The sequence below is a fragment of the Pyrus communis genome, chromosome 13 (assembly GCF_963583255.1).
Source record: "Pyrus communis chromosome 13, drPyrComm1.1, whole genome shotgun sequence".
Classification (NCBI taxonomy): domain Eukaryota; kingdom Viridiplantae; phylum Streptophyta; class Magnoliopsida; order Rosales; family Rosaceae; genus Pyrus; species Pyrus communis.
In genome coordinates this window covers 6,138,015-6,153,460 of record NC_084815.1, presented here as the reverse complement: position 1 = coordinate 6,153,460, position 15,446 = coordinate 6,138,015, and the positions used below count along the sequence as shown (strand labels likewise).

The window sequence follows — 15,446 nt, the reverse complement described above, 5'->3', positions numbered from 1 at the left end:
CACCAAGACGAAGTTTAAGTATTTTATGTTTTGTCAGAATTTCAGTGCATTTCAATTTCTAGCAAAACAAGCACAGCATTTCATAATTCCTAGATACTCTTTGGTTTTGAAGGCCAAACATAAAGGCTGGACAGTTAGCCATCTGTACCGCTAAGTTTGCGGGAGTTTAATATTTCCAAGATGATAATAGGTTTGAGACATAAACATTTTAACAAAAATCCAAATGCACCAGTTTCAAGAATTTGAATCAATCTACAGAGTCAATGTTGGATAGTAGAATACACAATTCTAATTTCATAAATTGATGAGCAAAAAGGAGACAGATGAATACATCTTTTTTTTTTTTTTTTTTTTTTTTGGGGGGGGGGGGGGGGGGTTGGTGTGGATCTTCAATCAGTAATGAATGGTAAAACGTAAACCTACAGAAAATGAAAAAAAGAAAAAAGAGTTCTGTATGACAGTCAACGAAATGGTACATGTTTCTTTGTTACTCCCTTTTCATGGTATTGTAAATTTTAGCACCAAAAGAGATGAAGTTACCTTCAAACTAACTCCATTAGGAGAGGGTCACCTTCTGCCATTACTCTTATTAGTTTAATGAACTCTTGTTCGCTAGTCACATTGCATGGGTGAACCGCGGGTACTTTAGCCGAATATAAGGATGAAGAATTAGTAGAAGGTGGTTGTTCCTCATAGATCATTGTACTGAGCACTGAGTCAAAGTTCTGAGGTGAATCTATTGCTTGAAAGAACATTGGAATGGCAACCTTGTGATGAATTTCTAGGTTTCCGACTAGATTAACAAGATCGACAAAGTCAGCTACAAACCGACGAGGAATGTAGAACACCTCAGAACTGCAAATTGTGATGCTCTTGTGACTGGTTACACTGTTCTTATAACTGACTTGGAAGTGAACTGGCATCATACTAACAACCTTCTTTACCATGCCTGCTTGCTTTGAAAACCAATCTGAGTTGTCGTTTGTTGATACCATACTCCAAGACTTGGATACCTGAATCCCATTGAATTGTGAGGGAGAGAGCGATACTACAATGATTTGAATTTGAATTTGAACTTGGTATTTATTTTCCTTTTATGGAAGGTTTATAGGTGTGTAAAGAAATGCCGAAACGGGTTAATAAAAGTCAAGTTACCTCATTTGTAATCCACAATTTAGTTTTGTCTGCCTGTAGAAGATTCCAGTAATTAAGAATAGTATTGTCCTGAACGAATAAAAATCCATCTGCACCGGAATATCGATCAAATATTTTGGGCATGTACCTATAAAGAAACATTAAAAAGCACAACTAGAAAATTAGTGATGGCCCACCTTAACTGATAGGTTAGGCTTTAACCAAAATGCTAGAAAAATATTAGGATTTCACATATAACCATTTCTGCCATCAATATTAACAATGAAAATGAATGCCTATGGAAAAGTAAAATTGACAGCGGAACTACCAAACTTGCTTTCTAAAGAAGCAATTCAACAGTGCTTCAACTAAAAGCATACTTTGTAACAGACACTATGCACAGATTCTGAAGTCTAAAATATAGAATTCAGGGTTACAGGACCTGCTTCTGAAGCTGCCTTCAGTTAACTCATCTTATTTAGCGGAAATTCTATAAACGTAACTAGCATATGGGACATACCAAAAGGCACCGATTCACAAAACCAAGAAGAAAAAAACAAAAATTCTCCTCTAAAATTAAAATCTTTTCTAAACCGCGGGGTTTTTGGGTATAACTAATACCAACCATTAACTGCGGAAATTCAACAATATCACAATCAGGAAGACAACCAATTGAATCTCGAATTCTGGTAACAAGCTACTGAATATGTTGTGGGATCAATAATGCAGATATCTACCAAAAAATAAATAAATGTAGCCCAAGACTACAACCCCTTTAAGTGATGAAAATTTCTGCCCTGTGCCTTCAAGAAATGAACAGAGCTAAGAATGAATCAGCTACTTGATGACAAAAACCTATACTGTTGGCATCAATCCCAAAGTTCTCATAGATGATGAACTCGTGTAACTTAGCTAGGTCACTGATGCTACTAACTATTCATAAATGACATGTACCCACCACCTATATTAAATTTCATACAAGTAAATTTCTAATATTAACTGCAAATGGATCCAGTTATATGAATTTGCATGCCTCAAAAGATGCCCTACTTTTACTGTTAACTGCACGTTTAAGTTCCTATTATCATCCGCTACTACGCCTAATTAAGTCTTAAACTATGAGAACTCCAATACAACTATATCAAGATGGTTTATTCCAGTAGTTATTGCAACAATTAATCAAAACTTTTAAAAATATAAAACTCAAATGTCCAGAATTTTGATATCACTTAAACTTGTATCTAACCTAATCCCTGGATTAATGTTTCTAAATCAAACACAAGTTTCAATTGATTAGCACGGCATCCCCTTCTCTTCTTAACCCTTACTCCTCAGCTACCCAGAAGAATATACGAAGTGGAACTAGATAATTAAACATGATTAAAAACCAACAAAGTAATCTAGTAAAAGCAATATAAGCAAGATGAGGTTCAAATTCATGAGAAAAACGACTTACTTGTATACATTCTCCAATTTTCCTTCTTCAACAGCAAGGTCAGTGTTCTTTAGATCAGACAAAATGATCACAGTTTTAAATATCCGCCCATAAAGCAATCTCCATTCCAAAGCAGTACGTTCCACAGGTCCACTGCAAAACATGATAAGCACAACATTCCCCAAATTCTTCCTCCATCTAATCAAATTTCCAATTTCATAGTTCACTGTTCCTGATTCCTCAACTCCAAGATGAACAGATGGAAACTTTTGCGGGACAAACTCTTTTGTATCCCCATGACCAATATTTGCACGAGGCCGATCCAATTCCAATGACATTAATCTAGGCTGCTGATACCCTACAGCAATTAAGTCATGAAGCCAAGCAGCAGTATACTTCAGATCCTTCTCAGTCCAAAAACCCTCTTCTGCCATGGCAAAACTTAACTCCAAAATCTTTTCAAACAACCTATGCTTACCCGATCTCCAGGAAACCAAAAATTTGATCAAACGTCCTACATTAACATGAAGATCCTTCTCTTCAGAAAAGGGGTATGCCTGAATTCTATCATACCGATGAACAGTTGGGGGATAAACTACAACATATCCACCTATTTCCCACAAAAGCCTCTGCCCCCAGTAACCCCTTAATATATCAGAAGCCATTGTGCTAACAGAAACAGGAAGCATCAAACCCCAAAATGCCGATGAATGGTAAATTGTATTGAAAGAATTAACAGGCACCATTGTTCCCTGCGGCAACGCCACTTTCGGGGCATGGTCATCAAACCTAATATCAAAAGCATCCAAACCCGATTTTCGTGTAAAATAAAACACAGAATCGACATCAGGAAGTCCATTGGACACACCCTGTTGTATAAACTGCTTTCCACCAAAAACCTCAGTGTAGAACTCTTCATGGCCAAGCTCACCAACTTTCTCCAATGGCAAACCTCTCGGCCACACAGAGCGTTGCCCGAAATGAATATACGGGTTCACAATAGTCCTATTGGGATTCTCATGGCTATACTGCAATATAGTCTCTTGCCTAGCACCCTCTCCCATCAACTCCACATCAAAATGTTTACTCAAATCATCACCAACCACCTCTCCGCGATCATCAGCGTCGAAGATCATCTTCGCGCCATGCTGGATTGCAAACAAGTAACCCACACTCTTCCTAACATAAGAATCATAAGGCAAGTACTCCAAAACCCTAAAACCCAATTGAGCTTGTTGTTCAAGGGACAGAAAGATAGCACCTTTGAGGCTCCAATCCGATGGCGTTTTGGAGTTCCCGATTGCCAGGACCTGCCACCCCTTGAGCTTCACGAGCTTCTTGAGCGAGTCGGTCGGGTAATCGGAAACGGAAACGACAACCCACTTCTCAGATCGGAAGCTGGCGTAGGGAGACGACGTGTCGGAAATTGTCTTGACGGTGGATTCAAGCTCCGGCATCCGAATCTTCTCGAGGTTCTGGGCCTGGGTCTCGAAGCAGAGCAAGGCGGCGGTGTCGCCAATATTACGGAGGACGAAAAGGGCGGCGACGGTGGCGATCACAAGCACGACGGTGACAATTTTGTACAGATTCTCGGAAACCCATGTGGTGAAATCGAGATTCGGAGCGAAGGAAAGGGATGCTCTGCTCTGAGAGTGAGAGTTGGAGTGAGCGTATTTTGGGGATATGGGTCCGTTGCGTTCTTGGACCAACATTGAAACGAAATGCAAAACTCCAAATTCCCAAAACCCCAAATTTATCTCTCCCTCCTCACTCCTCTCCTCAGTCAGAAATGCCTTGACTCAGAAGCTGTATCGACAAGTATTGAGCTCCTATCGACAAACATCCACTCGCAGCGCGGCTTCTGTTCAGTAACAAGATGTCATGAGCTGAGCTGCCGGCTGCGTGTGATTTGAGCAAGCTCTTGAGCGATTGCTTTCTTTCTCGCTCAAGTGGTTGCAGTGCCGACAGGTGCGCTAAGAATTGGACATAAAGAGAGTGACTTAAATTTCAAGTCTTGTTCTTGCAGTTTGGTGGGGGCCGGGGGAGGTCTGGACTTGCAGTTGGTTCTTCTCGACTGCAGGCAGCTCTGCAAACCATTGGATCGATTGTGTATTTGAGAAATTTAATACGTGATTCGTATGAATAACGAGTAATAAATTATATGGTTTAGCTCATACTTCTTACAATTAAATATATAGGAATTTGCACGAATATCACTTAAACTTTTGCTTGTGTACGTATTTACCATCTGAATTTTAATTTTTTTAAGGAATCAGCTGAATTTTGCATTATGTTGTAATATATCATCCGCTGTTATAATTTTTATTAACCGATGATATGGACCACATAGATCGTACATCTTGCCTGATGTGGTCTCCATGTGTGCACCGCTTTGATAAAAATTAGTTTATTTTTTAATTTTGAAAAATAAAAATAACAAATAAGAACCCTTCAACTTAACCACATTATACCCCTCACGTCGTTGGATCCATATTTGTGATGTATATAGCTTGGAGGTTCAGAAGTCGTGGATCATATGCGACTTGGTCAACTTTGTAGGTGGCTCCACTAATAATTGTTGATTTCATATAGAGATAGTAGGAGAATAAGGTCGTAGGGCAAGGGAGGTTGGTTGCCGTACGAGTTGCTGGTTGATGAAGGAAAGACATCATCTGTTTTTATTTTATGTTAATTTATAATATTTTTGTCACTTAGTACTACCACCTTGTAGTATTCGTTCTTCTTTATAAGTGAAATGTCTTAGGTTCGATTCACGCCAAATGCGAATTTCAATCACATATTGCTAGTTCATTGTGAGGCTTAGCGTACTTCCCTACCCCTTAGTATATAGATAATATCGTTTGTTAAAAAATATTTTTTAATATTTTTAATTAATAAATATTTATTTACCACATGACATCTATGTTGGAACCAAATTCGTGCACCACTCTGTGTTGAGGAGATGCACAAATCTGTTTAACCTGTAAAGGACAAACAACATTGAGCAATTAAAGACCGGGGGGGTGGCGGCAGCGGCCAAAGGCCCTCCAACGATCAAGTTAGCAAGTAAATATTTGAGACTCAAGCATTAGGCAAGAAAATATGTGTGCAATAATTGTGTTACCAAAGATGAACCCTATAAGGGTGTATTGTTACCAGTCAAGATATGATCCTTTTAGAATATGGAATCCGTATTAAACCGGGAGAATCTCATAGGATATCTAAAAGTAGATATTGCATCTTTTTAGGAATATAATTACTTAGTGCGCACGTCAATCCTTAGGTTGTAAGGATTCCAAGAATATAAGAAACCTAACTGATTCCTTATTAGATTAGGTTTTTGTGTTCTTCAGAACAAGCATGGTCAATCTCAGTGAAGTCGTTGGATTTTGTACACTGCTCTGGAATAGATGATGGTTTTGCTCCTCACTCTGTAATTCTTAACACAACATTTCCTCAAGTGCCAGCTCCGTCCAAGTTGCTATCCACACCTTTAATCTCACATAACATCTCCACATCCTGATTTAAAACAAAAAGGTCAAATGTACTATTATTTATCATATGATTCTCAAAGAAATTAGAAGTCACAAAATTGAAATTAGCACCAAAGGCATAGTAATTTGTAGAGCTAGTTGATTTAATGAAATCAACTTCAGGGTCATGAGTATAAAGATCATCAGCCACACTGTGAGGCCAAGGACCATGATTGTTCCTTATCTCGAACAAATTATCTACTAAGGTACTTACCCCTAAGGAAACAGAGTCCTTGTAAGGATTTGCCCTCCAGTTCTAAGCCAGGTCAGCTCTAGAGACCCGATCCCTGCAAACACCTCTCGCAGCATCACTGTATCTTCCCACTTCGAACGTACTCGTGGTCTTTTTCTTCCTTCTAAAAACTATTGTAGTCCAACCGTCATTTTAACATGCATGCAAGTTAAGAAGAAAGAACGAACGTAAATAAAATATGTAAATTTAAATGTAATGGAATATGCAAATAGGGGAACGTGTTCAAAGCATACAATTAATCAATAATACTACGAAAAGAATATTATAAAAATGTACGATTACAAAGAAAGGGGTTCTATGCCGAAATGACTCGAAAATACCGATATGGGAATGCCGCAACGCCAGGATTGTACGCCTTGATTTTAAGTCCTGAAGGGGCACAAAACAAAGCGTGAGTGAACCAATTTAATATAAATAATAATAAGAAGGAGAAGAAAACTGTTTTCCTTTTTTAACATACTAACCCTCTATTTTGAAAAACACATATAGCATAATATGTAATAGGTTTTCCAAAGACCTTAGCATGCTATAAAAACATTTGTAAACCGTGTATGGATAAAACAGTACTCGGTAATGGTAACATAGTCGTCCGGAGGCAAATCCATAAAACTTTCGGAAATAATAAAATAGTGTACTTAACTAGGGATATCATAGTTGCTCGAAGGCATATCTATCACCCAAGGGTGAAGCTGTATGACAATGGTTTACGCCAGTGAAGAAACATGGTAGTTGTACGACTTTGGTTACACCAGAGAAGAAAATGTACATAACACACTGACACTAGCCATGGCTAGTGAAGCTATCCGACATTGGTTTCGCCAGTGAAGCAAGGAGTATGTCATAAAACATCTCACTACTCATCAAACTATGTTCTATAGCCATAGACAGATACATACTCGTGTTGTGTATATATGTTGTATGATTACCCACTAAGTAAGCACATAAAACACATCTTTAAATCATATTGGAGCTCAAAAGCTCACGCATCATGTCATCATCATAAACCATAATAAAGCAATCATGTGAAGCCATACATTTATATTCGTAAATCCATCATTATATTGTAAAGCGTACCATGGTTCGTAAATCTCTTGTAACCGTAAATTCAATGAATCGTAAATAAATCATGAAACCATGCTTTTCATGAATGCAAGCCTAACATTTAATAAAAATCATGCAATTTAAGAAGGGGTCCACTCACAAATACTCCGTCACTGAAGAGTCATGCCAACTAGAGAAGATGGGGTCACCACTAACAAACACACCTAAGCACATAAGGTATCGTTTGGTATGCAGATAAGACAGGACGGAACGGAATGGGACGGGACAGGACGGGACAGGACGGAACGGAACGGAGCTGGAGCAAGGATGCCCTCGGATGGAAATAAGGAGGAAGAAGAAGGAGACGGAGAGGTTATAATTTTGTGTTCCACGGATGTGGAACAAGTCGTTCCAGGGGGTGAGGTGGAACGAAAATTCACCCAAAACTCGTCCCATGGAACAGCTTGTTCCACCCGTTTTAGGCGCACCAAACGTGGGACGGAACGCCTTGTCCCACTCTGTTCCGTCCCGTCCCACGTACCAAACGGTACCTAAAAGAACCAATTAGTAAAATCCTACTAAAACGATTGAATTTGGGAAAAACGGAGCACGAATTTGGAATCAAGGCGTCCAATTACCCAAAGACGGGTCTTGGAAAATTTTTGTAAAAAGTATATGAAAAAGTCAATCGAGACGTCGAGCTAGTCAACTACGTAAAACTTTGAAATTTCACTAAAGGGACTCAGGGCATCGAAATTAGCCTAGGAGGGATCCCGGTTGAAACCCAAAAAAGTCAACATTGACGATCAACGATCAACGCTGACCGAGAAGTCAACGGCTAACCTAGCTGAGCCGAAACACCGGTGCTCACACTAAAATCTGGAATTTTTTACCAAAATTTCAAGGTAAACTTTAAATCACTATAACTCGCTCGTTTCTTAACCAAATTCAACCCATGATATATCAAAACGAAACTAGAGAAGAGTAAAACATGTTTATACTTGTTTGGAATCCAAATGGTGGCCGAAGGTAGACGAAGAATGGCATGAAAGGCGACATGTCTGCAAGAAAACTAGGAAAATTTCAAGTGTCCATAACTTTGTCATTCAACCAAATTCAATGATCCAAACATAAAAATTCATCTACAGAACATGATAAATCGATTTATACCAGTTTGAAGTCTACAAGATCACTGGAATTTGTATAAATCTCGCCTAGAAGTCTCGGCCCAAAACCTTGTTCTTGGAATCGCGTTTGTCTACGGATTTTCGGGAAATAAATGATGTTTTCTTGTTTCTAAGGTCGAAAGAAGGGATTTGATGGTGATTTTAGTGTTCAAAAACTCGTGGGAAATGTTTAATGGTGATTGTGTGTGTGTATTTTCGCACGGGAAAACAAGAGAGAGTGAGAGAAATGTGAAAGGGACTAAGAAGAAAATAGAGGGAGAGAGAAATGAGGGTGAGAAGAGAGGGAGTGTAAGTGTCATGGGAGGGAAAGGGAAACCAGGGGAACAAAGGGACCAATGCGGGTCATAATGGCTTACAAAATAAGACCACTAAAGACAAAACGCAAAATATCTCCGCAAAAGTAAAATTACCAATTTACTCTCGACGTTCCGAAAACCGTAAAATTAGGGACGGATTATTACATTAGATCCTCTAAATCAAGCTCTTGATTTAAGTCATCCCTAAAACATCGATCTCCTTTTCATCTAGATTGACTAGTTAAGGAAAACAGAGCATACCATCTTCTTGGAGAGCCTCATTGATATCACTATCCACTCTAGCATACTCAGGATAAACCACAGGTTCATCCTCAAAACACGATTTATAAGAAAGCAGCCTTTATCAAAATCATCCTTTGGACAAACATGTCCTTGTAAGCTTCTTCATCCGCAATAAAAGCAGACTTTAAACAAATTTCTCATAACTAACCAATATCTGATTGTCCTAATCCTTGCTAATAATAAGCACTCTCTTAAAAGTAAAATGTAAATCGACTTCCATCAAAATCTGGACAAAAAGTCCATTCAATCTCATCCACCTTGACGGTAGCACCCATAAGCTGAAAAATATCAGTAATGATTCGTTGCTCATGAAACTAAATAGGTAGTCTGGGTAAACGAACCCAACCCCAAAGGCTAAAAATTTACCTTTTGACATACCATGGGCTATTATCTAACATAAACTACAATTCATTTTCATCAGTGAACTCAACCGCAAACAATCTGTGATCAAAGTGGTCTAAATAAAACTAGTCCTTGACTCCAATCTTCTAAATTTAGCTCATCTTCCATTTAATCAATTTAGCTTCCAAGTTGACATGCCCCGATCCCGGTGTCCGAAGGATAACGGGATAGTCGCGTGCTGGCCAACACCCAAGGGTGATGCAAGCCATTTTATGAATGCGTATGCCGAGAACATATGAAACATGCATATAATTTTCGCGCGTAACAATGCAATATAGTAATCAAGTACAAACCTTAATAAAATATAATATTCAACTACCAACAATCTAAAAGTGATAATGCATGACATGTTCAGAGCATACAACTAATTCGAAATACAAGCGGAAGGAATATTAGAAAGTGCGATTACAAGAGGAATGAGTCCTACACTGAGAAGACTCGAAGATACCAATGCAGGAGTGCCTTGACACTGGGATTGTATGTCTCGATTCTAAATCCTGAGAGGGCGTAAAACAAAACATGAGTGGACCAAGTTTATATCTCTCTATGTACTAAAACTCAATCGGGTGGTTAGTGTGGCTGACCAGTGTGTGGACTCTTTTGCCCTTCAATTTTTTCCTTTATTGTCTCTTCTGTTGCCTCTTTTGTACAATGAATTGACTTAATTGTCCTTCATTGAATCTCTGTTTTTCCTTTTTGTTTTGTTGTTTGTTGTTAGCAGTGAAATGTCTATCTTGCACTTGGGTTTCCTTTTGTTTTTCGTTGTTCTCTGTTTCTCGGCACAATGGAAGGACGAGATTATCCCATCCACGTGTTGATCATCGTCGCTTGGTTCTTTTGGTTTCTCTTGTTCATCTTTTATTTTCGTCTTTTATTCTCTTTTGGTCTTCTCTATCCCTCTCAAATCTTTTATTCTTTCACTCTTCATTTTTTGCTTTCATTGTTGATGAATTTGTGTTTTGTCGATGTCCGTCGTCGTCTCATGTTGTTTTGAAAATTTAGCTTGCTCATAAGATATCAAAGTTTGTGAGTTTTTTCAGATTTTTACTTTTCCTACTGTTATGGGTTTTTGTGAGGGATTGAATAAGACAAAAAGTTTGGTTTTTGGTTGTGGGAGAATGACCTGGGTTGTTTTTTGAAGAACAGAGAGGGCCTTTAAGCAGAGAGTTAGGTTAGGAGTGTGTGGGAGGGGAACTCAGTTTGTACCCATTTTTTGGCCCATTAGTTTGTTCTTTTCCCGCTTTTCCATCTGTTCCTTTTTTGTTGTATATGATTTATCCTTTGAATTTTTTTGTTTGTTTCATTTCTTATGTGAATATGTTTTCTTCTTGCTTTGTAATCATCATTATTAAAGTCATATGTGTTTATGTGTGGAGCAAGGCCAGTGTATTCAATATGCTTTCAGTCATGAGGGAATCTAGTTGATAAGGTAATGGATTTAACAAACTTTATGTGGTGTTACTTTTCATTTTTGTTCTATATCCATTTGGTATCACCGTTTAATACTGGATGTAAGAATAAAATTAAGGAATCTTCATTTTCAATAATATAATTGCTAGTTAAATTGCCATGGTTCTTAGAAGAATAAAATATCATAAAAGAAGAAAGGGCCCAATTCTGATTCGGGTTTAATTTTCAAGAACAAATATAATGTTCCTGGATAGTAGCAGGCATTTGCTGGTTTCCTAAAAAGCCAGAAACATCTGAAGTCATATTCAATTGTTGTTGGAAAGTTAAATGAAGTTGGAAATATCTTGTCATTTGTCTAGCAATTGTGTTTGCACATTTTGGATTTCTTTATTTGTATATAGGTTACTTAGATATTACTGTATACTTCTTTTGTCATTGTAAATTTTGGAATGAGAGTTGTATATAATGGTGTTTGGTTTGTTAAAAGGCATAATAGTTTTTCCATTCAATTTAATACCATTTTAAGTTGGTGTTGGTTTACACATAATTTTCAGCATTTTCCGCTTTGGTTCTCATTCAAATTTTGTTAAAACCTATAGATTGTTCAACTAATTACAAACTGTTGCTATATATTATTCATATCAAAGAGGAAAGCATTTTTAGATTACTTTGAAATATAGCTATGAAAACATTGCTTATTTTTTGTTACAACAAGCATTTATCACTTACACTATCGACTTTCCTTAATGTTTACTCTGCATTTGACAGGTATTTTTAAAGTTTATTTCCCTCATGGAAAAAAAACTATGAAATTAAGGCCCGTGCTGTGAAGTCAACCTTTCTGGTAAAAAAAAAGGTATGATTTTTTTCATACCTGAGTTCAAATATGATTTCAAACCTAAGTTCAAATCCTATTTTTGAGCTTCTATTTTGTCGCTAATCAGCTAAGGCTCAAATATTTCCTACATGTCTTAAATTTGGATTCGTCTCTATATCGAACACATACATTGAACAAATATTCACTAGTCCTTTACAATGGTGATCAATTAGTTTAGTTCATGGATATAATGGGTATATTGACAAAGGCTCAAATTGTATTTAAATGGTAACTCTTCTGTTAGATGAGCGAATTTAACTTTTTATTCTTATTTTTAAATAAATCCGTCTTTTCTTTTGCGGTTGTTTTCAAATTTGTCTTATGGTGATTCTTAGGTTTGTAAAATTTATATTCTCTTTCACCAGCTTAAATGGAAACCGTGAAGCTTACTCCTATTTGCTGAATTACGTCTGTACACTAAAACAGAGAAAATAAAGATTTGTGTGTGTAGGACATGGAAATCAAACATTTCTGCAAGTGATAAAAAACATGTGACATTCCACTCCATCTTAGTTGAAGAAACAGTACGTGATCATTGTCTTATAATTTTAATTAAGAATTTTAACATCAATATTTATGTCATTGGTTTTCTTTTCGTTTATTTATTTGTTGATTTATATTTATGTTTTTATGGTTTTCTTTTCTATTTCATTCTTATGTGTTTATAAATTGTTTTATAAATGTTTTTTTTTTCTGATGATTTACATATTTTAAATGAATCTATTTACTGATTCTATCATTATTAATTTTGCTCTCTTTGTTTTCCTGGATGTAACCAATTGTGAAGAACAATGCGGTTAAAGCTTATGCGTCAGATATTGATTATGAAGTTGTTGCCTCAAAGATTCAGGTTGGTGATTGCTATGAAGTCATGAATTTTCGAACGATCAAGATCAGAGGGCAATATAAAGTCATGCCACATGATACATAACTTATATTCACTGCTAAAACAATGTTTATAAAACTATATGTCGTATTCCCACATATTCCACAACATTGATTTTTTCTCTTAGATTTTAACATGCTTTATCCGCGTTTGAACAAAGATTATATTCTCACAGGTAATACTATAACATATATATGTATCTGTCAACATATGTGTCTGCGTGTCCATGAATTGAAAACATTTATGTTCTTATTATTACTTTTTTTTAATCAAATAACTTCTAACATAATTTTTGTCTTAACTTTTTAAATTGTAAGATGTAATTGATCATCTTACTACAGTTAAACACTTGGAACCAAAACAAATTAATCAAAGAATAGCCCAAAAGTGTGATACACACATTGAGAATATCAGGTTATTCTTTTGTCTCAATACTGCACTTCTACATTGTTAACAACATTTCATTTGTTACGATTGACAAAAATAAAAATAAAAAACAATTTCATCTTTGTTTTTCATTTCTTTTCTGTACAGAAAAGAAGAATTGTCTGTTACATTGTGGGGAGATGCTTTTTTTTCTTTATCGGTCCACACAATGTCCTTACCCATTATCATTGTATTTACAAGTTTAAAAGTGAAGCTTTATCTATGTAATTGATTTAACTGAAACCCATATTTTTTTTATTTTTGTTATATTGTCTTATTACATTAGTTGCTATACAGTATTCCAATATTCTATCATTATATAATTTTAGTGTATTATGTTCCTATTCTTTTGTGACAAAGCATTGGTTTTATATCTTTTCTATCAGTTATCAAGCATTTGAATATATTCACTATGATTTGTGTATCGTTTTTAGCCATCAATGTTCAAATTATTTTTACGCTTTAGAAGCTATTGATCATAATTTTTTTTGCCATTTTTAAACATTTATTACCAAATTGAAAATATTTACTCATCTCTGATATTTACTGATGTTTGTTTTATAATTTGTTATTCTTTTTGGAATGTACAAATAAAGTCGTTTTGAATAGTACCGGTTCCTCACTTTTTTTCATTGACCTGAACATCCCAGAGGTTAACTCATACGAATCAGCGTGAGTGGACATCAATAATTATGTTTCCTATTTCTATCTAGAAAGAAACTTATTTTTCAAAATTGCTTACTGTATTTTTAAACTTGCAGCTTCTCGACGTGTAAAAGTCCTGTACAATTGCTGCCACCTTCTTCAAGACAAGTGAATGAAGCTGAAGTTTTACGTACTGCACGAAGAGTGACAATAGATTAGCTAGCTTTTTTAGATCTTGATCTATATAAGGTATAAAAAAAACAATTTATGTGTTGGTATATATATATATATATTTTTTTTTAACAAGAAGCATTTATATTATTATATATTTAATGAAAACTAAGTTTCTTCTTGCTTTTTTTGGTTAATATATGTTACAAAACATATTATAAAATGATACATTCCTGTGTAAGGCATCAGTCAAATGTTTTGATACACAATATAATTGGTGGTATAGTGTTTGCCCCAGTTGTGTCAAACAAATACAAAAAGATTCAACAATTGAACAACTCATTTGTTAGAAACACCCCAACCAGATACCAACACCTTGGTAATGTTTAATATTCAAATGTTTTGCATTTTTCCTGTTGTGTCATTCGTTTACAAATCAAAAGTTGGTCAAGATATCTAACATGTATTGTTTCAAATTTATTATTCTATTTGTGATCCATAGCTTATAAAGCATGAAACTGAAGCAATTCAATATTTAAATGTAGGTATAAAGTTAATTTAATTCTTAAAGATAGCACTAATGAAATCAGTGCTTTGATAATTGGCAAGTCTGGAGAAAAGTTGTTTGGCATGTCTCGCAAGGATTTAGTCATGAACCAAAGACTGATTGACCAACAACAATTGCCGAATGAGTTTTTGAGATTGATTGGTCAAAAGAAGATTTTTCACTTGCGATTTGGAAATCGTCGAAACACTTTGAACTCAAGTGATCTCCTAATTTTTAATGTCTCTGATGATGCAGCTATTAAGCCAATAACTCCGCAAGTGTTTGGAAGAGAAAGCACAATATCCTCCACCACTGTATCATCTTCGACCTCACCACCTCAAACAAGTGATCAATCACATAAACGAAAGAGAGAATCTGTCAGAAGAGCCATTTTTACTGGTACTGAACAAAGGTTTGCGTTCAACCTACATGTTATTATCAAATCTGATATTTTTGTTTTCCTTCTCTGTATTCAAAAATTGATATCTTTTACTAATCTTGCTTTGCTTGAAAAAAAATAAAACATGTTAGACATTTTTTTAACATAAATTTTCCAAATGAACAATATAATTATTTATGTTTATGTAATATTTTCTCTTTTTTCTTGAATCGAATGTACTTGTTTAGTGTACACATTTAAAACTGTGAAGCAGAAGAAGTTTCAAAAGTTGACCCAAAAGAATTGGATGAAATCCCTCTCAAATCACTCAAAAAATAATCTCATCTAGCTCCCACGAAAACAGATACCATCCTTTCAAAAAAAGACTAAGTATGTTTTCGTTTTTTCTCAATTTTTGTATACACATGTTTCAATTTGATTGTAACCACTGTTTAAATGCTTTTGTTTCTTTTTCTGTCCGTACATGTTCGTTTGTCAATGTTAACAGTCATCAAACTGCT

General features: G+C 35.8%; 1 protein-coding gene across 1 annotated transcript; it reads right to left on the bottom strand.

Moving 5' to 3' along the window:
* Window positions 1-436: 436 nt before the first annotated feature.
* LOC137712999 (probable glycosyltransferase STELLO1) lies at window positions 437-4,696 on the bottom strand. The gene is made up of 3 exons (XM_068452226.1): window positions 2,591-4,696; window positions 1,156-1,282; window positions 437-1,013 (listed from the first exon to the last, which is right to left on the bottom strand). The coding sequence occupies exons 1-3, from the start codon at window positions 4,279-4,281 to the stop codon at window positions 543-545; spliced, it is 2,289 nt and encodes a 762-aa protein (XP_068308327.1). The 5' UTR covers window positions 4,282-4,696; the 3' UTR covers window positions 437-542.
* Between the last annotated feature and the right edge of the window lie 10,750 nt (window positions 4,697-15,446).

Excerpts from the sequence above, each read along its gene's own strand:
- LOC137712999 (XM_068452226.1), bottom strand. The coding sequence starts at position 4,281 with ATGTTGGTCCAAGAACGCAACGGACCCATATCCCCAAAATACGCTCAC. Across the intron at positions 1,283-2,590 it reads AAATTGGAGAATGTATACAA|GTACATGCCCAAAATATTTG; the intron begins GTAAGTCGTTTT and ends GTTTCTTTATAG. Across the intron at positions 1,014-1,155 it reads AATTGTGGATTACAAATGAG|GTATCCAAGTCTTGGAGTAT; the intron begins GTAACTTGACTT and ends AATGGGATTCAG.